General features: G+C 50.5%; 2 protein-coding genes across 4 annotated transcripts in view; one reads left to right on the top strand and one right to left on the bottom strand.

Annotated features, from left to right (window-relative positions):
* The window catches only part of RAD50 (RAD50 double strand break repair protein), a 257110-nt gene that overhangs the window by 70386 nt on the left and 160905 nt on the right, over positions 1-25819 (top strand). The window lies entirely within an intron of this gene.
* Positions 694-13683, bottom strand: IRF1 (interferon regulatory factor 1). 3 transcript variants are annotated; one of them, XM_065918135.1, is made up of 11 exons: positions 13668-13683; positions 9106-9251; positions 7071-7162; positions 5671-5770; positions 4696-4872; positions 4523-4572; positions 4283-4415; positions 3963-4034; positions 3575-3624; positions 2589-2724; positions 694-2274 (listed from the first exon to the last, which is right to left on the bottom strand). In XM_065918135.1, exons 2-11 carry the CDS (start codon positions 9134-9136, stop codon positions 2162-2164), a joined length of 954 nt encoding a protein of 317 aa, XP_065774207.1. In that variant the 5' UTR covers positions 9137-9251; positions 13668-13683; the 3' UTR covers positions 694-2161. The 3 variants fall into 3 exon arrangements, with proteins under 3 accessions (XP_065774207.1, XP_065774205.1, XP_065774206.1); XM_065918133.1 differs by lacking the exon at positions 13668-13683 and having other exon boundaries at positions 3963-4082; positions 9106-9241; XM_065918134.1 differs by lacking the exons at positions 9106-9251; positions 13668-13683 and adding an exon at positions 8188-8561 and having other exon boundaries at positions 3963-4082.

The following is a 25819-nucleotide window of genomic DNA, read 5'->3' as shown; positions in this document are numbered from 1 at the left end:
TGATTTTCCTGAGCAACCCCTTCACCGCCATGGCTTCATTCCCTGGAGGATACTAGTGATGCCTGCTGGCTTTCTTGGGCTGGCCTGCCTACTGCTGGGTGCTGTTTAGCCCTAGAGCCAGCCTGCAGAGAGAAATGAGAAAAGCCCATTTCCAGACCTCTGAATCGGTCCTTCATTGCCTTGTATCAGTGATTCCCAACCTGCAGTTTTCAGAAACACTGTCCTGATTCTTCACCCAGAGATTCTGTGTGTGTTAGCCTAGCCAGAACCCTGAAAAGATGTGCAATAAGGACTTCTGCTTCATGTAAGTTATCCAAGATTCTCCTAACACATTTGTGCATGGAGCTGTTACACAGTACACTGCAGGGCTGATTTTCAGCACCAGTTATTATTGACTGTCAAAACAGTAAAATACTTTTGAACAGTCAGGTGAATAGTCCCCAGTCCCAGTCCCGTGTCCTCCAGCTACCCCAGCCCCTGCCCCTCAAATCTGTTCCCAATCCTGTATCTTCCTATATTGTCCAATATGGTAGCCACTGGCCACATGTGGCTTTTTGAATTTTAACTAACTAAATGAAACTTTAAAAATCCAGGGAAATCCCTGGCGTCCACTGATTAGGACTCCAAACTTCCACTGCAGGGGGCATGGGTTCTATCCTGGGTCCAGGAACCAAGATCTTGCATACGAGCAGCACAGCCAAAAAAAATTTTAATCCAGTTCCTCCATTGTACTGGCCACATTTCAAGTGTTTGGTTTAGCACATGTGACTATACCACTGCCTGTTGTAGTGGACAACACAGACAGAGAACATTCCCATCACTGCAGAAAACGGACAGCAAGTTATGCTCAGCATAGAAGGCCTCAGGGATCTTTATGGGGCTGGTGTCTGATCTGATGATGACCATGCTGTGTTAACTGATAACTTTGTGAAGTAGCACCTGAGTACACTTGCAATTTGAGTTTATAGCAAAACATTAGTTGATGGCACATTCCTCAGAAGAACTCAAACCTAACACTCCTTGGGCCCCAGGAGCCCCAGGTCAACTCATAGCTCTATCTGTATAGCCAAGGGCAATGACTGTATTTACATGAACATGTACCTGTGCCACAACTGTCCTTTCTCCTGCCATCTTCTCCATGACCGCAACTGAAAGGATTTCACAAAAGGTGTGTTACCACTCATCCCAAAGTTAAGCTCAGGCAGGATGCCAACACTGAATCCATCATAATGTGTCTATGAAAAGTAAAATCACCTATAATTTACCTCTAAATAAAAGGCCACAACCCTTATAAACAATACAGTTTTTATAAAAAGACAAATGTACATATCTACACACATGTACATGTGTGGTCACACAAGACTTAGTGGTCAGATGGTATTTCCAATTTTAAATCACACCAAGGCACTCACGCTTGCCTCTCTGGGCCTGCTGGGGGCTGCCGGGGCCTGCCTGAGGGGGCACGTGGGTGCAGGGCAAGGCACAGTATAAATAAATGCGAAGGCCAAGAGCTTGGGAAAACGTTAGTGTACACCTCTGATCAGAAACGTGGCAAGGTCCACAAGAAAAAGTGCCAGGTTTTTTTCACAAGCCCCTCAGCCGAAGCAGGGAGCAGGGCAGAGCTCCTCTGAGGCAGGGGGGGCACTGTCCCACAGGGACCCCATTCTTCCTTCACATTTCACTGGCTTTGGAACAGTCCCCAGGGCTCAGCTAGGAGGGGAGGCGGTCACTTTGGGAACAGGATCCACTTAGTGCAATTGTCTCTTAGTGCAGAGCCAGCCCTGGAGTCGATGCCATGTTTTCTGAGGTCACTGGTCCGTTCCCTCGGGCCAGCTCAGGGATAGCAAAGCCCTCTCCAGGCAGTGGGGCGCAGAGGGGAAAGCTGGAGGCTGACTCCTGTCTGAGACTGCCATCTGACACGCCGATCTCAGATCCCCATCTTCCCAGGAGGCAGGGCCAGCTTTACCCCACAAGATGAGTCCAGACCCTGCCCTGCCGGACTGCAGGGGGCCACTGTCCCGAGGAGGCTTCATCCTTGGCCAGCAGTGGGGTCACACTTCATCATATCAAGGGGCCACAGGATTCCTGCTTCTCTGCACCACCGCCACCATGATGCCAGGCCCTGTCACCTAAAGGAGTCAAAGGAGGCCAGGGGGCCCATCTATGGTGCACAAGGAATGGCCTGGATGGAGGGCAGTCTGACCGGGGTCAGCAGGCTGTCCAACCAGCTGGCATCCATGTTCTTCATATCTGAAGATATCAGGCCAATATACCCTAGAAGATATGAAGAAGGTGGGGTGAGGACAGGGGTGAGGAGGCAGGTGTGTTCCCCCACCCCACCAACCCTCCAGCCCATTCCTGGAAGGCACAGACACAGCAGCTCCTGCTGTCCACCCCTCAGCAGCCTCATCTTAGGCAAACCTGAGGGCCTGGGAGCCACAGCCAGTCTGCAAGCTGTCTGTACCCCGATGAATTTAAGAAGGATGCTTTACCTCTGCTGCTGTCTCGTCCTGCCCCCAAGTCTCCCCCACCACTTCCATGGTTTTTCCCATCTTTGAGAAACTATATTGGATCCAGGGTTGTCTTACCCCCAGGGCTGTCAACTTCTGGCTCCTCCTTGCAACTGAACTCTCCATAGACAGAGGTGGGCTGGGCCCCGGGTTCATTAAGCAGGTACCCCTTCCCATCCACGCTTGTCTGCTGCCACCCTGTTTGCTCCAAGAGCTGGGGACAGATAAATAAGAAGCCATCAGCTCACTTCCAGTACGGACTCATCCTCTGGCCCTGCCCGCAATGAGCCAAAGCTTCCCAGCCAGGATCAGGTCCTTGGCTATTTTCATATTCTCAGATGGATACAGATGCGGAGTGCAGTTAGGATAGAGGTCTGGAGGTGAGGGTCTGCCCTGGGCTAACATTCCCACATCTACCTTCTGGCATAGAATCTCCAAGACCTCCCTCTCTATAGAGTAAGGACATACCAACTGGGAGGGTGGCTTACAGCAATGGTTAACATGCTAAGAAAAGACGCCTAGAAATTTCAGCTAGAGATAGGGAATTATGCCCATGTCTCCATTTTTCTATGCTGAAGGAACACAGCCTGGGTACAGCTACTGCAAAAACTTTTTTTTGTATTTATTTTAAAAACTGAAACAGAAAAAAACCTGGAGAATAATTTGCTTAAAAAAAAAAAAAAAAAAAGCCATCATGTTACAGATCCCAGAGGCTGATTATTGAAACCTGATGTGCATTTCCCAAACTAACAGGACTGGGGCATGTTGGGGCGGAGGACGCGGGCCAGGGACCCAGCACTGATGGGAGCTGAGTCAGAGCTATCTGAAGCCTGCTTTAGGACAGCATGTCAGAAACCCAGCCTCCCTCCTGCCCTCATTCCCAGTGTTTCTTTCCCGTCAGCCAAAAAGTCCAGTGGTCCCCAACCACATGGATGTGACACTTGTCGGACTATGCAAGCCAACAGGTCACAACAGCAGCAGCTGCCTACCCTCCAGTTTGGAAGCCCTCACTGAGAAGTAGCCACCTCTAAAGGGCACCAAAGGAGGAAGGAAGGGGCTTTTACCTTCATGATGTCCTCAGTTAATTTCCCTTCCTCGTCCTCATCTGTTGCAGCTGTGGATGGGGAACAGCAGAGAGGTTAGCTGAGGTCAGCCAGGCTCACCCTGAAGTGCTAGCCCACCCGGTCCCCCTGCCCCTTCACCCCCACTCCCCCAAAACACACACACACTGGCCTCCCAGCAGATGTCTGCCTGCCATGAAGATTACAGAACAAAACGCTGTCCTGGTGACTCAGCCTCTTGAACCCTGAAGCCACACCTCTTCCCACCTCTTCCCTCTCCGCGCCAGCCCACCAGTCAGCTCAGTGCCAAGCGGAGTTCTGAGCGTCTTTTCTCCCTCAGGAAACCCCTCCTTGGACCCCAACAGGAAGGCCAGGCCCCAGAAGCACGAACCTTCGGAGGTGGAGGGCATGGGCGACACCTGGAAGTTGTACAGGTCGCTGGTGCTGTCTGGCACAGTTTCCACTGGAATGGGCCAGATAGAGAGAGTGCTACTGACGCTCGGTGACAGCGCTTCAGGACAACAGAAACTGAGGGTCAGAGCTGTGTGCTGTCTTAGTTTGCCAGGATACCCAGCATCCCCCGCATCCCCCGCCCCCACTTATAGCCTGCTCCAACAGGCCACCATCCACAAGCTCAGTGCCTGCTAGATCCAGGAGTAAGAGCCTTCCCACCAATCTATGCGGTTCCCTGACAGCCCCAGCCCTCCTCACCTGGAGTGAGAGTCCGTTCAATGTCCAGGTCCTGCCCCATGTAGCTGCGAACTGTGTAGTTGCTATGGTCATCGGGCAGGGTGGAGCTACTGAGTCCATCAGAGAAGGTATCGGGGCTGTATTCCCCATATGGCTGTAGAAGGAGAAAGACGCTTAGGCCTAGGCTTGCTGTGGCACTCCTTTCACCACCCACCCTGACCCTCAGGAAACCAAAGGCTAACTGCTTAGGATCACACTCACCTTCTTCTTGGCCTTGCTCTTAGCGTCTCGGCTGGACTTGGACTTTCTCTCTGTGGGGGAGATAGGCTGTCAGCCCAGCACTGGTAGAGGCAGGCATGCCGGCCCCAGCTGCCCTTCCTCCTCCTTCCCTCTCTCCCTGAGGGCTTCCCCAGGACCCAGAGCCCTTTGGGTACCTTTCCTCTGGTTCTTGGTGAGGGGTGGGAGCATCCGGTACACCCGCACAGCTGAACTGCCCTTGTTCCTGCTCTGGTCCTTCACCTCCTCAATATCTGGCAGGGAGTTCATGGCACAGCGAAAGTTGGCCTTCCAGGTCTTGGGATCCGGCTCCTTTTCCCCTGCTTTGTATCGGCCTAGTGGGCAGGAAAGGTGGAGAGGATCATCAGGGCTATAGGTGGGAATCCTCATTTGTGCCCTGGCTCGGAAGGACAAAGACAAGGGTATCCCTAAAGCTTGCATGCTGCCAGAGATCCACAATGATCAAACCAGCAGGTATTCCTGGATGACACTGGTGCAGGTCCTGGGCTTCTCAAATGCCCAGACTTGGGCATTTGATACATCCAGCAAGCCTCCAGGAAAGGCCTACCCAGAAGCACTAGAGAGCCCAAGCCCAAAGTGCTATCTTTGTCACAGATCAAGGCAGTCCCTCTTTGGCTGTCAGCAGCCAGAAAGAAGGGACTGGTGCTTATCTGATAGTTCCAAACATGGGAGAGGACACAGAGTAGGCAACAAAGAATATTTACTGATAGGGGGACTGAGTGGTCCAAGATGGGCCAAGAGCCCCATCCTTGAAGGATAAAAGGAGGCTGCCAACAAGATGGGCCCAGGACCATTGGTCAACATTAAGAAAAAGGAAGGCCTGGATCTTTTTCCGTGTCCATGCTTGCCACTGCTTTTGCCAGGGAGAACTTTAATTCAGCCACAAACTCCATGAAGCCACACTTTTTAAGATTTTGGCTTTATAAATTCCTTTGTGAACTTGCTGAAATGATGAACCTCTCCCCCAAAACAAAGGCCTGCTCCCTGCCCACCCTGAATTATGTACATCTCAGGGAACTCAGAGACCCCAGTGAAGATCCTCCGTGTTAACAGAAGTGCCTCCCCTTCTCTCTTTCCAGCTCCTCTTAGGCTATAGAGTCCAGCACACTCACCTGTGTGAATGGCCCAGCTCCGAAACAGACAGGCATCCTTGTTGATATCCCAGCCATGCTTCGCAGCGTGCTTCCATGGGATCTGGAAGATCATCTCCTCCTACACAGCACACAAGCCTGTGTCAGCTCAGAGACCACAGGCTTTGGGCCTTAATCTGCCCAGCCCCCCAGGTCTGGGAAAAGACTGACTTCCCTTTTTCACCCTGACATCTGGCTGGGGTTGACCAATCCCGACAATGGCCTAAACAGACTGGTCCATCTCTCTGGATCTCTCAGAAGAGGCTCTGGGTTCTGATGAGCTATGGCATCATCAGGTCAGCAAAGACCTCCTTCTGCTCATTACAGATGTACTAGGATCCATACAGAGGACCCCTGGATGCTTCTCTCTGGCTTGTCAGCACCAACATGGAAGTGAGAACTTGGTCCATTATATGGGGCTTCTCAGAACAACTATGAACACTGGCTCCTACAAAGGGGGTCCTGGTCATATACCTGCAGGAGCCCAGGACCAGGCTTGGATGATGCCTACCTGTGTGACCCTGGCATTGACACTGTACCTCTTTATCCCTCACTGGTTTTCATGAAATGGGAGCAAAAAAAAAAAAAAACACCACAGTAACAAATATAAAAGCTAAGGTCCCACTGTTATCATTACTGGTGGTTAACAGTATGGATTTTTGAGTCAGGTTGCTCAGGTTCAAATCTTGGCTCTATCGCTTTTTGTGTGATCTCATTATCTACCTCTCAGTGCCTGTTTCCTCATCTGAAAATGGAGATATTAGTAAAATCTTCCTCACATGGCTACTTTGGGGATTAAATGACACAGTGTAAGTAACATACTTAACATGGTGCCCTGCTCACTCCTAGTAAGTGAGCATAGTAAGCATTAGCTATTATTATGAATACAATTAGTACTACTAAGCCTTCAGGGTCTGTTGTTCTTTTTTAAACAGCAAGAGGCCACTTGGGTCTGGACAACTGGTGCAAGATTAATTCTTGGGTCACCTCCTGGGTCAGCCACCTCTTCCTGCCAGCAGTGCCCACTTCTCTGTTTCCTATCTGCCCAAGTGGAGCCCTCTAGAAGGCTGTGTGTGCTTGTAGAGGTCTCCCTCAGTACAGGCCAGAACTTTGGCTCTGCAGATGCTGGGAGAATCTTGCTACTGGAAAACTGTAAGTGACCTCAGGTGGATGCCCCATGCACACCTCAAGAAGGGAGGTGGGCAGAAGGCAGCCAGTGGGGCCCTGCCTGGGCTGGGTCTTACACACTCCCTGCAGGATCCACTGGGAAATACATCTACCTACTCCCTATCACTTCCCTTTTTGAACTGCATCTGAAGCTTTGGACCCCTAAAGAACATAGGTTAAAACAGTGGCAGAAAAATCCAAAGAGTAACACTCACTTTATTAATCCAGATCAGTCCTGGGATTTGGTTGGAATTAATCTGCATCTCTAGCCAAGGTCTCATGCGCATCCGAGTGATGGGCATGTTGTCTGTGAAGAGAAGACAGAAGGCTCCTACTTGGAGTCTGTTGAGCAGTCCCTGGCCACTACCCAGCCCCACCCCAGGTCATTCAGTTACCCTCTCCTGCCCTCATCTAGATACCAAGTACTACAATCATGCTGAAGAAGACTTTCTCTCTAATAAAACCGTCCTCCAAATCTTTTCAGCATCTTGAGCAACACACTCCTTCCCTCAACCCCTCCTAGACAGTCTTGGGAGGAGACAGACATGCCAAGTGACACTTTCAAGATTTATGTTAAGGAAAAGAGACAAAACACACAGATATCTAAGTACTAGAACTTTTCTCCCCAAATTCAAATTATTTGGGAAGAGAGGGCTTCTTTTGCTTGATGCCAAGAAATTTTCCTGTTTGAGCTGTTGTCACTAGCCGTGCACCTTCCCTAATGAACAATCACCCTGCATCCTGGTCACCACCACCCCCCAATCTATCCTATGCCTTCCTGACAGCCACAGTGCCAAGGCACGCACGCTAACCCTTTCGACCTGGTTGCCCTCCTCGAGTGAAGTGGCCCAAAGAACACCTGTGGCGCCTCTTCCCGCGGCTCCGGGAGGCCCTCCAACCTCCCAGCGCAGCCAGCCCCAGCCCCCGCCACCTGCAGAAGACAGCCTGAAACCTGGGGCCTGAGCCTGAGCTGGAACCGCCGAAAAGCCGGCGCGGGGAGCAAAGGGCGCCCACACGCTGATATACACTCGAACCCCCCGCACAGCCCTCGGATGCGCGCAACGAACACACAGGGCCACCCAGAGGCCGCCAGCGGCTTCGCGCACACAGGTCTGCGACAGCGGCCAGGCACGGACAACCTCGGCGGGGTGGGCGGTCCACGCCGCTGCCCGCCCTCCCCTCACAGCTGCTTGCGGCTCCTCCAGCGCCCTCCCGAGCCCGCGCGGGGGCCCGTCGCTCTCCCGGCAGGGGTTTTCGTCCCCCACTTCCTGGTGCCCCGAGCGCGCCTTCGTCCGATGCCACCGGTGCCCCCTGCGGCGAAGGCGGGCTCACCTCGACAGCAAACGCTATCCGACGGCAGCAACCGAGGGTCCCGGCGAGGGCTGCTTTTTGAGAGCGCTAGGAGCGCGATTCCAGTGGGAACGGGGAGAAGGCAAAGGATGCCCGGGTCGCGGAGCCGCTGGGCACGGCTGGCCTTGACTTGGCACGGCTCTCGCTGCCTCTGCTAGCCCGACTTGGGTGCACGTCCTGCCTCGACGAAGGAGTGGCGCGCTCTGCCTGAACCGCGGCGCCGCGGAGAATCTAAACACTTAGCGGGATTCCCCCAGCCCAGGCTGGGCCCCGCCTCCTAAAGAGCCGAGAGGACGCCCATTGGCCAGCGCCGCCTCATCATTTCGGGGAAATCAGGCTGTTGTAGAGCTAGCGGCGAAGGGGAAGTACAGGGCGGCTGCCCCTCCCCACCCCCTCCGGCCTGGCGCCGCCGCCCCGGGGCGATCGCGGGCCCGCCCCGCCGGCTCCCACTCCACCCCCATACCAGCGCACCCGAGAGAAAGCGCTCCTGGAAAGTCGAACGCCCCCGGCCCGCAGTTACTCCCCTCACTCGGCGCTCACCCAGCCTGCTAGCTCCTGAGGCCATCTCTTTGCCCTTCTTTCCTGGGGATGCCCCCGGGATCTCTGTCTTCCAGCCCCAGTGAGGGGGTCACCCCGGCACCTGCCGTCCTGTTCAGAGTGGACTCAAGGATTGAGTCCTTGAAAACCAACCTGCTTCCTCAAGCCCGTTAATGGGTGTCAAGGGAGGGTTTCGGTTTTCAAACTGTCCCCTTTTCGAGGGGTGGCCCACCTCCGGGGGGTTCACCTTCCCCGGGGAAGTAAAGCCAAGCCTACCCTGCGTGGGGCTGCCAAGAAGAAATCCCAGTTTGGCCGCTGTAGTTTCCTCAACTCCAAAACAATAGCCCTACTTTGCTGCTTTACCGTGACAGAGATGATGTCTGTGAAACATCATGCCCTACTTGGGCAGCAGATGATGCGTGGTTTTCGAGGCCCCTGCCAGATTCTGTGACCAGGAGAGACCTCTTCCGCTTCTCCATCTGCATCCTTGGGACTGCCCCACTGCTGGCCTTAGGGAAAGAGAGAAGGGTTTCAGAGAAGCCAGGACTGCTGAGTTGGGGTCGGGGGTGGGGTAACCTTGGTTCCTCCTAGCACTCCTGCCTTAGGCCACCTCCACAGCCTCAAGTGGCCCTTGCCTGAGAGCCTTCCCTGGCAGCACTGGTTTAGTTTCTGGGGCCTCAGGGCTTGGTCCAGAGAGATTCTGGGCAAATGGGGTAATTGCTTACCTTGATCAAGGCCATGGGTCTAGCTAAAAGGTTGGGGAGTCCAGGTCCCAGGTGCTTTGGGAGTGACAGCTATCGAACTCTTGTGCTTACAACTAGACCATGCCCTACTTGTACTCCTAGAGGCCGGGCTGGATGTTCATGTTTCTCTCCAGAGCTCTGGCCAGCAGGCTTCTTCCTTCATCTCCCCAAAGCTGCTGACTCAGAAGTAAATCTCTCTTCCAGTTCAGGTTGGTTGTATCATTCCGGTCACCCCAGCTCTCCCTCCATAACTACACCCCATTGCAATGTTTCAGGCTATAAACAGACATGTGGATGCACCATTCCACCTGTCAGTCACACTATAGCTTTCCTCCCACAGAGGAAATGGATGGGTTAATTCAATTCTGGTACACCAGAATCTGATGCTGTGACTAAGGCCACGCTTGGTTCCCAGGAAACCAATAGGAATGGGTCAGAGCTGTCTCCCAGATACTGATGGCTGGGAGAGCTGAGAGGCAGAGAGACAGGAGAAACTGTGAGGAATGAGGCTACCTGGGTGTTAAGCAAATGCAAGGTGCTGAGGCCCTGGAAGGGGGAGAAGGGTTGGGGTGCTTTAAATGACAGGAGGGAGTGGGAATGCACTACAGAAACCAACACCTTTCAAGCAAGAAGAGAAGAAAACAAGTGGCTCCTGAGTTGCTAAGTCTGTTTTCTGTGCAGCAAATGGGTGCTTGTCCTACCCCTAGGAACCTGACATAGCTGCTGGAAAATGCAGAGTGAGATTAGGGAAGTGAAGTTTGCATTTGATGTCGTCTGAGACATTGACCTTGGGAAGGCAACAGGAGAGAGTCAAGTGTGCTTTAAAATAAGAATTTTAATTCATAGATAATCATTTGTATGTATACATCTCTAATGAGCATCTTTCTGTGTCATGAAATGTACTTCTGCAATATCATTTATAATGGGTATATATTATTCTACCATAAGGATAAATAAAAATTTACCCAATTAATCCCCTATTGTAGGACATTTAGGTTATTTCCATTTTTTCATAATACAGACAGCACTGTGTAGCTAAATCTTTGCACACACCAATCATTTTTTTGCTAAGGAGAAATTCCCCAGTGTTAGTATTTACCAGTGAAATTGTCATTTTACATTTTTGAAGTGTTCTTTGACTTTTTTTTTTTTTTTAATTTTTTAACTTTAGGGATTCTTACATACTCTTGATGCTTATTATGATTGGGGGTGCTATATTTCAAATCAGTGAAATAAAGCTAACCCCTGTTTAAGCATCTCACATTTTTATGTAACTGTTCTTGATGAATCCCACTCTAAAATGTATCACACATTCCTTGTGAAGCTGGACAGACGCATTTTGTCCTTTTTAGGTTTCTGTCAGTAATTCGGGGCTTGCCTTTCCACATTTCTGACTCAAAATACTCTTCTGTACTTCCAGCCATCCCCTTTGGGCAGGTGACCTCCAAAACCATGCTGTGGCTGCCTTCTGGCTGCTCCCCTACAAACCTAACCACAGATTCCGCACACAGCAAACAACTCTTGGCCTCCCCTTTCCACACTGCCCCCAGCACATTTCTTCCTAGTCCCAGCTCCCTCTCTGGTGAAGTCTTTCCCATCCTCCTCCCCCCTTGGCCTCACCTGGTCCTCTGGGTTTTTCTTCCCTACATCAAGTCCTGCTTTCACATTTGAGGATCAGACTGTTGTTGCCACAGCCTCCCCCTGGGAGTGCCTCTCTGCCTGGCCTGCCCTCCAAGTCACCTCTGCACTAGAATTATTTCTGTAACTTTGATGATCTCCCTAACATTTAGGGTACGCACGGAAGCTTTGTGAGTTCCCTTAGACTCTTTAGCCCCACATTCAATTCACTGCTGACTCTGGTCCCAAGGTCCCATTCCAACCTTCTGTCCCACAACTCCCCTACCCTTGGACTATAGGGCCATGGAAAGATAACACAGAATTTGAGTTGTGAAGCTGCATTCTTGTGCTTTTTGCCACTTTCCTGTGTGACCTCAGGCAAGTTACTGTCCTTCTCTGGATCTCAGTTTTCTCATCTGTAAAATAGAAGTACTCTCTGCGCATCTGTCCTGATTGTTACAAAGATGAAAGAAATTATATAGACTATCAAATTCCTTTCTCAAGTGTAAGACATTACTCAAATGACATGTACTCACAGTAATGCATGAACCTTTCACTGTATTTCCATTCTCTAAACACACTTTGTATTTTTCCCCTGTCTTTGCTCTTTCCATTTGCTCCTCATCCCTGACTTCCTAGGATACTTGCATCACTCACCTTACCTGCTGCCCCCCCCACTCCCCCCGCTTCAATTTTAGTCTCTGTTTTAAGGCCCAGAGCAAATGCCTGGTCTTCTATGAAGCATCTCCAAAGCAGCCAACCAGAAATCCTTCCCCTCCTCAAAACCCCCTAGCCCTCAACTTTCATATTGTCTTTTCTCTTCTACTTATCACCTTCTGGGTGGTGATTCTCTGTGGAACAAAGTCTGCATTTGTTTTTTGTTTTTTTTACCAGCTGAACATTATGCAAGATCTTAGTTCCCAGGGATCAAACCCATGCCCCCTGCAGTGGAAGCACAAAGTCTTAACCACTGGACCACCAGGGAAGTCCCAAAGTCTGGTTTTTCTGCAAGAGACCCGAGGGTTTTCTGCAGGGCTCCTCACACTGCAGCTGGAGTTAGCTCCAGAGCAGGGTCTCACTCAAGGATACCTTCCTTCTATACCGTCACTCAGTAAGGGTACATTTATTGCAGCTGTTCTGTACTAGGGTCTGGAGTTTTCTGGGCTGGCAGTGAGGCTGACTGGCGGGCAGAACCACCTTTGCAATCAGGCTGCTGAGGGCAAGATCAGCTATCTGGAAACCTTTTCCTCGATGGACCAAATCATGCTTCCAGTCCCCTCTCTCAGGCTCTCAGAGGCTCTCAGTGTTCACCACCCAGGGTGGGTTCCAGTTAATCCTGAAGTACAGGACCTAGCAAGGCATTAACTAGGTTTTTGAGAGTAGTGCAGCCCTGGGCCCCTGTAGGGCCTGCCACCCAGAGAAGAGGCCACAGTCCCCAAAGCAGATGAAACCCAGCAGGCATTTCACCCCCCAGGTCCAGAGGGAGGGCTATCTTTGATGCTAAAAGTCCATCCCAGCCATCATCTATTTTCACAGCAACTTGGAAGCAGGGCAGTCCTAAACTATGAAGCGCAGAACACAAAGTCAGGCATAAAATAATCTAAAAGCAACCCAAAGCTTTAAGTTAGAATCTAGGCATCATCACCCTAGCTGAAATGAGCCTAATTGGAGATGAAGAAAGTCGTTTTTTAATTCATTCAACAAATATGAATGGCACTCCTGCTCTGGGTCACTTCCAGGTTTGGCCCTGGAGATGTGCTCAGGCACGAGACTAGCCCCTCCCCTCTCACAAGTCAGGCAAAAATGGTGTATGACACAGCAGAATACACGTTGTGCTGTTATAAAAATACTAAACGCAGAGTGGGAGGCTGCAGCTGACTGGGAAAGCACTAGGGGTCTGGCGATATAAGAGTGGGCCGAGGATTGCTCCAGCGCTCCGGGACCGGAACCCCGGAGCGGGAGCTGGGTGTCAGTGTGGGCTGCCGCTGATGCCCTCTGCAGTTTCATTTCTTATAAACACTGCGTTGGGAGGAAAAGCAGCCTCGGCTCTCCAACCACCCCAAGGGGCCCCGAGGCGGGGCTGAAGCTCTGTGGCCAGGCTCAGTGGCCGTGACCCGGAGTGGGGCTGGATGGGACCTGCACCCTCCTCCACCCTTCCTACTCCCACCCCACCCCCGCCAGTGGGTCTTGCACTACGGCCAGCGCCCCTGGCAGGCTTCTTGGCCTTGCTGGGGGTAACAGCACCCCTACTTCGTCCTGGGTAATCGAGTCCCGGTCTGGAGCCCCTCGCCCTAGGTGACCCAAGTTCACGCTTCCCGGGGTCTGAGATGGGTGTGTTTTTGGAGGGGAGGGGGCGCAAGCTCTTCCGGCCAACTTCCACATTCCTGCTCGGCCCAGGCTGGGGGTGAGTTGGGGTGAGCGGCCGGCTCTGGGCTGGCCGGCTTCCTGGAAAGGGAGGGAGGGAAGGAGAAAAGCAAAGCCTCCAGTCCTCGCGGCCCGGGTGGCGGCCTGGGACCGCCCCTCCCCCTCCGCAGCTGGCTGCCCCGCCCGTGCCAGGCAGCTCACCTGCCGGCAGCCGGCCGGGGCACTTCCTCCTTCTTCGCCCAGCCTCCCGCTGCGGGCCACAGGTTTGCAGCCAGCTTCGCAGCTACAGGCTGTGTGATCTGGAGCAAGTTGCCAAACTGCTCTGTGCCCGCCCTACCCCCGCCCCCCACGATGAAGGGGTGCAGAGTCGGAGTACAGAGCTCTTTGTAAACGCCCCTGCCCTTCCTCCTTATCCCCCCTGCGCCCCTCCCCTGGTTTGGCGGACGCACAGTAGGCGCACACAAATGGCGCCCACCTCTACATTGTTGCAGGGGAGGCTGTGCTGCTTGCCCCCCACCCCCCCCTCGCTGGGCACTCCGCCATCGGATGCAACCTGAACGATCGGGTTAGAACTGCAGCTTTCCCGCGGGCGGTGCTGAGCCGCTGGGAACGACACCTGCAGGGGGCGGGCGCCGAGCGCAGCCTCGGCACTCAGAAGGGCCTCCCTCCTCCACCTCGGCTCCGTCGGTCCGGGAGGGGCCGCTCCGGCCGCCCAGTTCTGACCCAGCCCCGGGCGGAGGCCCCAGTTGCCAGCTCCCGGCTGGCGCGGGGGGCGGGGCCTGGGTTTCGGTTTCTTGCAAACGCGGCGGCGACAGGGAAATCGAGGAGTTTCCGGGAACCTCGCCGGGAGCGCAGAGGCTCGCGAGCTGCGGATGCAGGAGGAGGAGGGGGACGGGCGGGTGTCCAGTGTCGCGGGCCCGTGGCCCTCTGGAAGTTCCAGCGGGAGCCGGGGAAAACCGGCCTTGGAAAAGCCCCACCTGCATGCACCTGCCCCCAGCCTCCTCCCGGGCGGCGTTCGCTCCTAAGGGAGCGTGGTGCGGTGTGGATGCAGGGGCTACACTTGCATGCGAAGACCGGACTGTATGCAGGCTGGAGGAGTCAGGAGTGTGGAGGCCCCCCCCTCAAAGGGCCGAGGTCTCCAACTGTAACACTGGCTTGTTGTGTTGTCTTCATAACTGTTATCATTGTCTTCATAGCACTTATCATTGCTGAAATTATCCTTTGTGTGTGTGTGCTGGAGCCTGTCTTGGAGCCCCGTGAGGGTGTGGCCCTGCCTGCCTAGTCCAGCCTGCTGGGTCCTGAGAGCCTCTGATGGGGCTAACACAGGAGGATATCGGGTGAGTGCTTAATGAATGGATGAAGAAGTGGAATGAGTTAGAGGCATTCAGGGTGGCCCCTGTGGCCTTCTGAGCTGCTCCCAGGGGAGCTGCTCCCTCTGGGCCCCCAGCTGTTCTTGCCCCATAGCCTGGCCAGGTCAAGCTGATGCCCCAGCTGAAGGAAGTCCCACTCTGTAAGAGAGGCCTCAGCCTCCTTGGGAGGGAGTCCCCTGTGACTTCCAGAGAACTGCCCTCCAGATGGGGTGGCTGGGCAGTGAGCACACTGTCGTCATCACAGAGGAATGTTGCTGTGGGGGTCGGTCACTTCCTTCCCTCTCCAGGGCTTGCAGCTCAGGCCTGGGATAATTGGGGGTTGGGCCTGCATCTGAGCCAGGGAGGCTGGGAGTTTGGGATGGTGCGGCAGAGTCTAGCACCCTACCCTGACCTCTTCAGACCAAAGTCGCCTGTGGTTAAGGTGGGCTGCGTACACATATTTCCTAAATCCTTGCTTTGGAGCTCCCGCATAAAGATCTCCTTGCTTATAGCCTTGAGAACATGGCTCTTGAAATCAAACAAGTAGAGCTCCCTGAGTCCAGAGAAGCTGAGGGTGGAACAGTGAGTACCAGTGACCACTCTGAGGCACCTAGCTAGCCAGTGGAGGGACAGACAGACCCTCAAGCATTCCTTGACCAGTCCAGCATTGGTTTCCTCTGGTCCAGGCTCAGGAGAAGGGTGGCTGGCCTGGGAGAGGGCCAGGGAAACTCCAAATGCTGCAAGAGTGGGTCTTGTGCTATGAACACAGTCCCTAGTGACCCTGGTGACTCAGCCTGGGAATCCCAACTCCAGGGGCTGCCATGGAAATAAGGGTTAAGACATTGAGGGGGTGCCCCTAAGGGGTCCAGAGACCATGGCAGCAATTTAGTGAGGCTCCAGACCAAATAAGGTCTTGTCTCCTCCTTCTCTTGTGGCCCAAGTCTGGACCCACCATTGCTGGTCCTCTGCCTAGACCAAACAGTCTCTCTGAGGCAGAGAATTCAACCCCGATCCCTGATCCTCTCCCTTAAAGTGGACTCGGTGAAGGACCTGGTCTTCGAGTGTCTATGTCAGACTTCATTTGCGGTCTCCTTTTGGAAACAGTAGATGTAGCTTAAGCTAGAAAACAGCAACAGGAGTATGTCTTTTAGCTTGTATTCAGCAACTGCTGAGTTATAGGAATGTTCATAGAAGGAAAACAGGGCAAGAGACAGGAGAAAAGGGGGTTGGCCCAGCAGGTGTTCTGTCCTGTTCACTGCTGTAACCCCAGGATCCAGCCTTGCCTGAGCACAGCAGATACCCTATGAGTGAGGTGTGGCATGGATGGGCATGGATGGATGGATGATGGATTCGGGTTGTCTCAGCAATATGCCCCCAGTGGTAAAGAAGAAGGGAGGGACATGGCTTTCCTGAGCATCACTGTGGTCATTTCTGTGTGGTTCTGTCATTCCAAGAGGATCTTTGCTCCCTTTCCAGTTGTCTTCACATGTGTGTCCGCTCCTAATCATGCAGAAAGACTGGGTGTCTGGTGACATCAGCCAGCCAGCCACATAACAAGGGGAAGGGGCTGTTAACATCGGGTAGGGTTTCTCTTCCTCTCCTGGAAGGTAGGTCCACAAAGGCCTCAATTTAGATAGAACCTCAGCTCAATGTGAGAGGTTCCAGTCCTTTCTCTGCATGAGTGAGTATCAAGAAAGGCTCTCTTGACTGACTGACTGACTGGCAGGAGGGGCGAAGGGTCAGCAGAGACCCACCTGCCTGGATAGTCCGGAGAAAGCACGACTGACTGCCCTCCAGCTTGGCAAGTGAGAGACTGCAATGATCATGTCACCAGGTTGGATAGCCACTGTGATAGCTAACTCCTAGATTGCTGCTCTGGGAGTATTTCAGAGGACACAGTCCACATTGGGGGTAAAATGGACCAGGGTTTGCTGGGAGAAGGAGCTCTTAGCCAGGAGGCCCCTGGTGACTTGCCACTGCCAGGAAACAAAAATTAGTCTCCTTTCCTCAAAAACCCTCAAGAATGTTGGAAAAGACTTCCCACAGCCTCATGGGCTGGAGCACACATGTATTCTTTGTTGCTAGTTGAGTGGTGACTCTAGAAGCCTGAAGACATAGGGGCATCTGATGGGCATGGAATGTTTCTCAGGCCCATGCCTGTACCAGTCATGCAGAGGCACTTCGAAGCGAGTTGGCACGGTCCCCACGTGCCACCAGCTACCCTGGATATAAGCTCTCTGGGGACAAAAGATGGGGTTATTACCCTCAGAGCCCCCTCCCTGACACCCAGCTCATTCCTTGCTAACAGCAGACAATTAGTAAGTGCACTTGATTGCAGAATGACAGATGTATATCATACCTGGAGTATGAGGCGAAGGGGCAGAGATGCTGGGACGTGGGGACAGAAGTGACTTATCTCAGCCAGAGTTCACAGGCAGCCACTCTGAGGAACTGGCATTCAAGGGCCTTGAAGGGTGATGAGTCAGCCGTGGGAGAACGTGTTTAGGTTGTAGGCACAGCCCAAGCAAAAGCCTGGAGGCTCCCAAGTGCAGGACAGATCCTGCTTGTGGTGTGGCCTTGTGGCCTTGTATGGCTGCTCCAGGAACTAAGGCTGGACCAGCCCACAGGAGCCATCCCGTGAAGAGGCTTGAGTGCTCCTCAGAAGTATGGACTTGATCCTGGCTCTGCGGGGTGAAACTGAGAGTCTGATCTGTGCTTCAGAAATCTCTCTGTGGAGGAGACGCTCACGCAACCCTGTTCTTGCATGACCATGAGAGTGAGTGCCTCCCCTTGAATGTCATACCGCAGGCCCCTACTTGCATTGCCCTTGTCTGGTACCCTGCTGCAAACCAAGGCAGGGCAATGGATAGGAGGCAGCTCGGGTCACTCCACGTGGACTGGGGCTCTGGCCACGGGGGATGGAGAGAAGTGAGCTTAGTTGACAGCAGTATCCATGGATGGCCCGGATGTGAGATGGGTTGGAGTAGAACCCTTCCCAGGCCTTCCCAAGGTTCCCCATTCTGGGAGAAATGTAGGGAGATCCCCACTTTGCCTAAGGGGCCATTGGTTTGATCTCAGGTTGTGAGACTGAGGAGTTGAGGGCATTGAGCTAAAGTGTAGGACAGGTGATTAAAATTCACACATTGTCCCAGGAATACCCAGGTCACTGGTGATCACAGCCAGAACCTGAAACAACATACCAGCACTGTTTGGCCCTGCCCTTTGGACACTGGGTGTGTGGGTACAACAGGCCAGGAAGGCTGGATAAGGGTGCCCCACTGCTGGATGGGGTGTGTCTATAAATTTATCATCCCGCTGCTGTCTAGCAGGACCAGAGTCCACCCCCAGGGCCACCTGTGTTCCCAGGGGATTCAAGTTCTACTCACAAGCCCCAGCCCTCTGAAAGCTCTGATCCCGTGACCGCAGCGCCCCCTGCTGGATAGCACCCTTCTTGGAGTCTAGGGAAGAAAAAGGTGCAGAGACAATGCTGACTCAGAGGGTGGGAGCAGGAATTGAGGGTGGACTTTGGCTGAGGTAGATAGGCAGGTGCCACCTGGTAAACAGAGCACCACGCTTCCTTGTCAGTAGCCTTTAGCTGACCCCAAGAAAAGGAAGAGATGGGGTTTTCTAAGGTGACTTCTGGGGGAGGCAAGAGAACGAGGACCCTGTCTTCTCCCCTGGGGTCATAGCCCAAGAAGGCCTACATCCTAGGCTGAGCACACATCTCTTCAGGTGGGCTCAGGAACCCCATCAGGTTCTCCCAGAGCAACCCCTCTGATCCCTAGAGTGATTTGTCTTGGGACTGAGGGCCAAGGGAAGGGACAGACAGTGCCCTAGGCACTCTAAAAAGAGGAAGAGTCATCCCCAGACAGAATTCCTGCCCAACTGTCCAATCCTGGCTGAGAATGGAGACAAGGACCGGTCACAGAGTCCATGAGCAGCTGCCTGGCTTCTCAGATTCAAACCTTATCTGGACTCACTTCCCTCCTGAGCCCCAGGCCAGTGCCTGGGACACAGGGACCGATTTGGAGTGCAGTGAGATGCCTAGTGGACAGAGGGGTGAGAGGACCCCACAGGCGCCACCTCCTTCCCCCATCTCTGAGCCAGGAAGTCCACAATTAAGGCCATACCTTGGGCGGCCACTTCCCCAGAAGGTGAATTTCCCCGATGAGCTGTGCCCTCCCATGACCCTGGCATCTGGAGTCCCCACCTCAGATAAGAAGCTTCTGGGAGTTTGTTTACCTTGTGAGTCTCGGTTAGCGTGAAACCCGAGGCCTCGCCTGGCTCCTTGGAGCCCAGGCAGCAGTCTTGCCCCCTGCCTCCGTCCCCCCAGGAAACTTGTTTCCCAGGCCAAGACAGGGTGTCTGCTGCCCCCTTTGGGACTGCGCCCTAGAGAGGGCCTAGTGCTCAGGAGAGCAGCTCCTCGCCACGGCCCAGCTGTGGCCTTGGCAGCCATCTTGGTTCACGGCTCCATGTAAGCTCCGCGCAGAGACTCTTCAGAGCGCTCACCTACCAGGTTCTCAGGGAGGGATGAGGCCTAAAGGAGGGTCCTTGGAGAGAAGAGCTGTGTGCTAAAACTGCCTATGCACACTGGGTGCCACCTCACCCAGCAGTTGTTCATTGTTGTCGTTCAGTCACTAGGTCATGTCAGACTCCTTGCGACCCCAAGGTCTGCGGCACGCCAGACTTCCCTGTCCATCACTATGTTCCAGAATTTGCTCAGACTCATGTCCATTGAGTTGGCGATGCCGTCCAACCATCTCATCTTCTGTCGTCCCCTTCTTCTCCTGCTCTGTCTTTCCCAGCATCGGGGTCTTTTCCAGTGAGTTAGCTCTTCACATCAGGTGGCCAAAGTATTGGAGCTAGAGCTTCAGCATCATTCCTTCCAATGAATATTCAGGGATGATTTTCTTTAGGATTGACTGGTGTAATCTCCTTGCAGTCCAAGGGACTGGCAAGAGTCTTCTCCAGCATCACAATTCGAAAGCATCAGTTCTTCAATGCTTAGCCCTGTTTATGGTCCAGCTGTCACATCTGTACATGGCTCCTGGAAAAACCATAGCTTTGACTAGATGGACCTTTATCAGCAAAGTAATGTCTCTGCTTTTTAATACGCTGTCTAGGTTTTTCAGAGCCTTTCTTCCAAGGAGCAAGCGATTTTTAACTTCATGGCTCAGCCAGGAGGACTGGTGCCAAATGGCCTGAGAGAGAGTGGGAACCATGGGAGCAGTAAGCTATTACCCATTCATGGGGGAGCTGAGGGTTGTGGAGTGGGAAAATTACCGTGCAGACTCCAGGAAGTAGAGGAGCAGAGTGAACAGTGGATTAGGTCAAAAGGGTCTAATTTCCTTTGACAAGCACGCCTCCTGCAGACCTTTGGGCTGTGCCTACAAACTGCACCATTACCTCATGTGCATTATGTTCGGGCCTAATAGTACCAGCAACCAACGTAGAGGTTTCCCTAGGGTGGGAGCCCATACCAAAGCCAGTGATATGACAACTCTGTCATAAAACTCCCCACACACTTCTAGAGAAACTGATTTTCTCTCAAACTTCTCTGCAATTTTTCTCTTGTCATTTTCCTAAGTATGTGTCTCTTCTCTCCCTCTTCTAGCCCAGGGATGCTTTTTGATCATTGGTGCCATGGGGATGGATTACATGACAAATTAGACGGCAAACATTTGCTTTCTAGCCAGGTGACAGGCACAGAGGTAGGTGCCATGGGCACAGACAGTCAACAAGAATTTATTGAGCCTGTACTATGTGCCAAGCATGGCTCTAGACACTAGGGATATCGAAATGAATGAGATGAAGTCCCTACTCCCATGAAACATATTCTAGTGAAGACAGGAAACAACAAGGAAAGTGTCACACTGTGGTAACTATTCTGCAGAGAAATAAAATAGCATGAAGTCAAGATAGTGTAGAGGTAGCAACTTTAGATTTTGTGTTCAAAGAATATCTCTCTAAAGGGGTAATATTTTAACTTTCTAAATGATAGAAGGGGCAGCAATGTGCAAAACAGAGTGAAGAGCACCCCAGGCAGAAGGAATAGCTGGTGCAAAGGTCTTGGGAAGAAAACAAACTCAGTGTGTTTAAGGAAAAAGATTCCTGTGACTCCAGCATGGCGGTCAAGGGGAGAATGATAGAAAAAGCATCCAGTAAAATAGGCAAGGGTCAGATAGCATGGGGCATTTGGGGCTTTAGCATTATGCCAAGGGAACAGAGAGCCTTTGTATAATGTTATGCATAGAGGAGAAATGATTCAGTGTGCATTTTTAAATGCTCAGTGACTGCTGTTTGCAGATTGGACTGTGGTCCAATCCCAGTCCTTCTGCAACTGTGAAGCAAGAAGACCATGGGGGAGGCCAGGGTAGGAGGACGATCCAGGAGAGACGAACAACAGTGGTGGTGGTATCAGTGGACAGAACAGGGGGTGGATCCAGGTAGAGTATGGAGGGAAAGCCAAACAGAGCTACACAAAACACAGTGGCTGCAGAATGGGAGAAAATATTTGCAAACCATGTCTGATAAAGGACTTATATGTAGAATATAAGTTTAAGCAAAGAATTTTTAAAACTCAATAAGAAGAAGACAGCACATTTTTTAATGGTCAGAAGATTTGAATGGCTGTTTTCCATCTTCTTTGGTAAAAGAAACATGCAAACGAAGACCACAGTGAAATACCACCACACAGCAAAAGACTATACCAAGTCTGAGCAATGATATGGAACAAATGGAATGCTCTTAAGCTACTGATGGGAATGTAAAATGATACAACTACTTTGGGAAATGTTTTGGCATTTTCCTAAAAAGTTAAGTGTACACCTACCATATAACCTAAGCTTTCCATTCCTAGGTATGTATGCAAAATAAATGAAAGTATGTGTCCACGAAGACTTGTACATGAATGCTTATTGCTGCTTACTTTGTAAAATCCAGAAACTGGAAACAACAAAAATGACCATTAATAAGAGAATTGATAAAAAAGATAGTAGATATCTATACAGTGAAATACCACTTGGCAGAAAAAAGGAATGAACTAGGTAACATGGAGTAAACATTCTCCTCCCTGTCTCTCCCTGTAAATGCAACATTAAAACCTGGACTGAATGCGTGAAAGACTTTCAAGAGTAAATATCAGGGACGTCCCTGGCTGTCCAGAGGTTAAGACTTCACCTTCCAGGGCAGGGGTTGTGGGTTTGACCCCTGGTCGGGGAAGCTGAGATCCCACATGCCTTGGGACCAAAAAGCCAAAACACGAAAGAAAAGCAGTATTGTAATAAAGTCAATAAAGACTTTAAAAATAGTCCACATTAAAAAAGAAAATCATTTTAAAAGTTGTAAGAAAAAAGAGTAAATATCAATAGCGGGTGAACTGGGGAATGAAAACAGAATTTGGAGTGCCGTTGGACTGGGGATGAGTTTCCTGTTTTCCCTCCAGTATTTCTTGGCTGGGCTCTCCAGGTGGTTCAGTGCTAAAGAATCTGCCAGCCAATGCAGCAGATGGCAGGTTGGATTCCTGGGTCGGGAAGATCCCCTGGAGAAGGAAATGGCAACTCACTCCAGTATTCTTGCCTGGAAGATACCACGGACAGAGGAACCTGGCAGGCTACAGCTCATGGGGTTGCAAAGAGTCGGACAGGAATAAGCAACTAAACAACAACATTCCCTGGCCAGACTCAAAGCAGCCTGGAACTTTCAGGTGGAAGTGGGCAACTGGGCCATAGACGGTGAAAACTCTAGGAGAACCCTTCTAGTTCTGGTTTGAAGAATGGGAAAGGAACTCCTAATGTTCAGAGTGAGTGAAGAAACACCCCTTTAAAATTTTTTCTCTGCTCTTCATGCCCCAGCCCCCTAATACTCCTGCTACTGAGGCGTTAAGGCCCCTAAAATTCTTAAGGAACAGACACTTTCATTCTGATTGCAGGTGTATCAGGAGATTGGGGCAAATCTAACTGCTGTCCTTTCACTCGCTCGGTTTCTCTTTTCTTCGTCCTTTTGCCACTTAGCCCTGGGCGAGGGCACAGTTGTAGGAAGTACACAACAAAGCAAAGCAACTAAAGAACCAAAAGGAGAACCAAAAAGAGGAGCCCCAGAGAGTCCCAAAGTACCAAGGAAATTATGGAGAAGGCCCTTGGGAAATTAATTCCATAAAATTGCTTATGAACTGTGCTCTCACCGCCAAGATGAGCGTGCATGGATTCAATCCTCAGCAGCACACCCAAGACTGGAGGACTAAACTGACCCACCGCCTGTTCTCAGAATTACCACTAGAGGGCGCACGTACAGCACAAATCTAAACAGTACCGGAAAGGTTTTGAAAGGGGAACTTGCCTTGAAACCACAATCCCCAGAAGGCTGCTCAGGATTGGTGGCTCAAGCCCAGTAGTCAATTGCCTGCTAAAATAGACATGCCAACGATCTCCATAACTTTCGAATAGGACCCGGAATCTCATAAAATTCAGATGTCCAGGATTTAAAATTATTTGGCATAAAAAGATCCAGGAAAACTTCAACTTGCATGGTAAAATATGACCAAAAGAGGCCAACAGGGAGATATTAAAATTAAGTGACAAAGCCTTTAAACTGCTGTAATAAAAATGCTCCAAAAGTAAAGGCTAACACTCCTGAAATGAATGAAAGTCTTAAATAAATAAAAGATAGAGAAACTAAAATTTTAGAACTTAAAAATATGAGCCAAAATCAAATACTCACTAGATAAGCTCAAGAGCAGAATAGCAATGACAGAGAAGTCAGTAAGTAAACTTGAAGGTAGACCAGTACAAATTATCCAATTTGGGTAACAGTGAGAAAAAGACTTTTTTAAAAAATGAAAAGAGCCTCAAAGTCCCAGAAAGTCTATCATTGGAGTTTCATAAACAGAGGAGAAAGAGTGCAATAAAGGCAAAAATAATGACTGAAAACTCCCAAAATATGACAAATGACATAAACTTCTGGATTCAAACATCTCAGCAAGTCCCAAAAAGGGTAAGCCAAGAAATTCATGCCTGTATGTATCATAATGAAACTGTTGAAAACTTAAGAATACATAACACCACATATATGTGTATGTGTGTTTTTCACTATTGTTGTTCAGTCGTTCAGTTGTGTCCAACTCTTTGTGACCCCATGCATTGCAGCATGCCAGGTTTCCCTGTTCTTCACCATCTCCCAGTGCTTGCTCAAACTCATGTCCATTGAGTCAGTGATGCCATCCAAGGATCTCATCCTCTGTCATCCCCTTCTCCTCCCACCCTCAATCTTTCCCAGCATCAGGGTCTAAGTTGGCTCTTCACATCAGGTGGCCAAAGTGTTGGGAGTTTCAGCTTCAGCATCAGTCCTTCCAATGAATATTTAGGATTGACTGGTTTGATCTCCTTGATGTCCAAGGGACTCTCAAGAATTTTCCAACACCACAGATCAAAAGCATCAATTCTTTGGTGCTCAGCCTTCTTTAAGGTCCAACTCTCACATCCATACGTGGCTACTGGAAAAACCATAGCTTTGACTATACAGACCTTTGTTGGCAAAGTAATGTCTCTGCTTTTTCATATGCTGTCTAGGTTTGTCATAACTTTTCTTCCAAGGAGCAAGCATCTTTTAATTTCATGGCTGCAGTCACCATCCGCAGTGTTATATGTTATATATTTGTGTGTAAATACTTTAAAATTTGTATATATTTTGGTATATGTATATGCATACACACATAGACATATATCTGCCCGAAGAAAATATCTTATTGTGGAAACCAGAATGAAGAGATCACATCTTTAAAGTACAAGAGAAAAAGAACATCAACTAGAATTAGATACAATTCTGTATCCAATAAAAAAGAGTGAAGGTGAAATTTTCAGATGAAGGAAATCTGAAAGAATTCCTTGACTGCAGACCTATTCTAAAATAATTTCCAAAATTTTTTCAGATAGAAGGGAAATAGTACCAAAAGTGTACTTGGAGTATCAGGAATGAAGGAAGACCAACAGAATGGTAAAGTATGGGTTAATTTAACGTTCTACTCTTTTGCTCTTGAGTTCTTTTTAAAAAATTTATATTTAAAACAAAAATTGTAACATTTTCTGATGGTATGTTCAAGGTATGTATATGCAATGTGTAAGAAAACTACAACAGAAAGAAGGGAGAGTAAAGGAAGCTATATGATGGTTAGTTTTTACATTCTGTTTAAAATGGTAAAAATGTCTATCCTAAGCAAGCCTAAAAAGGAAATACGTATCTTGTAATCCCTAGAGTAACCACTGAAAAAAGAGAGAGGTAGTTAAAAACACAACAAATGGATTTAACTGGAATGCTTAAAAAGATGTTCAAACAATCCAGACATACTCAGGATAAAGGGAACAGAGGGAGGGAAAATAGAAAATAAATAATAAAATCTCTAGACATAAATCCAACCATATCAATAATTACAATACGTGTAAACAGACTAGGAGTGATGGCAGCAAAAGTGGTGGAGTAAGGAGCACCAAAAGCTTATCTCTACACAAAAGCAACAGACAAACTGGCAAACCTGTCAGAATTGGCTTTATTGGAACTCTGGATACCTCCCAAGATTTTACAGCAACTAGGAAAATGCTTGAGCTTCCCGATGGCTCAGTGGTAAAGAATCTGCCTGCAATTCAGGAGCCTCAGGAGACTTGGGTTAGATCCCTGGGTCAGGAAGATCCCCTGGAGAAGGAAATGGCAACCCACTTCAGTATTTTTGCCTGGAAAATTCCACAGACAGAGAGCCTGGTGGGCCATAGTCCATGGAGTTGCAGAGTTGGACACGACTGAATGACTAAGCAAGCAAGTAAGAGGAATACTTCAACAAGAAAAACAAAACAAAAACAAAATGCTGAATCTTGATAGGAGAATTTTGTAGTGCTTTAACTTACCAAGGCCCAATCCTCTCTCCCCAGCCTGGTGAAGGCCTTGAAGACAGCAGCCTGAATTCTCAGTTCGGTTCTTAGTACCAGAGGGAGCAGAATGGGCTGGGTTCTGAAGGAA

The sequence above is a fragment of the Muntiacus reevesi genome, chromosome 1 (assembly GCF_963930625.1).
Source record: "Muntiacus reevesi chromosome 1, mMunRee1.1, whole genome shotgun sequence".
NCBI classification, from domain to species: domain Eukaryota; kingdom Metazoa; phylum Chordata; class Mammalia; order Artiodactyla; family Cervidae; genus Muntiacus; species Muntiacus reevesi.
This window is presented reverse-complemented; position numbering and strand designations above follow the sequence as displayed.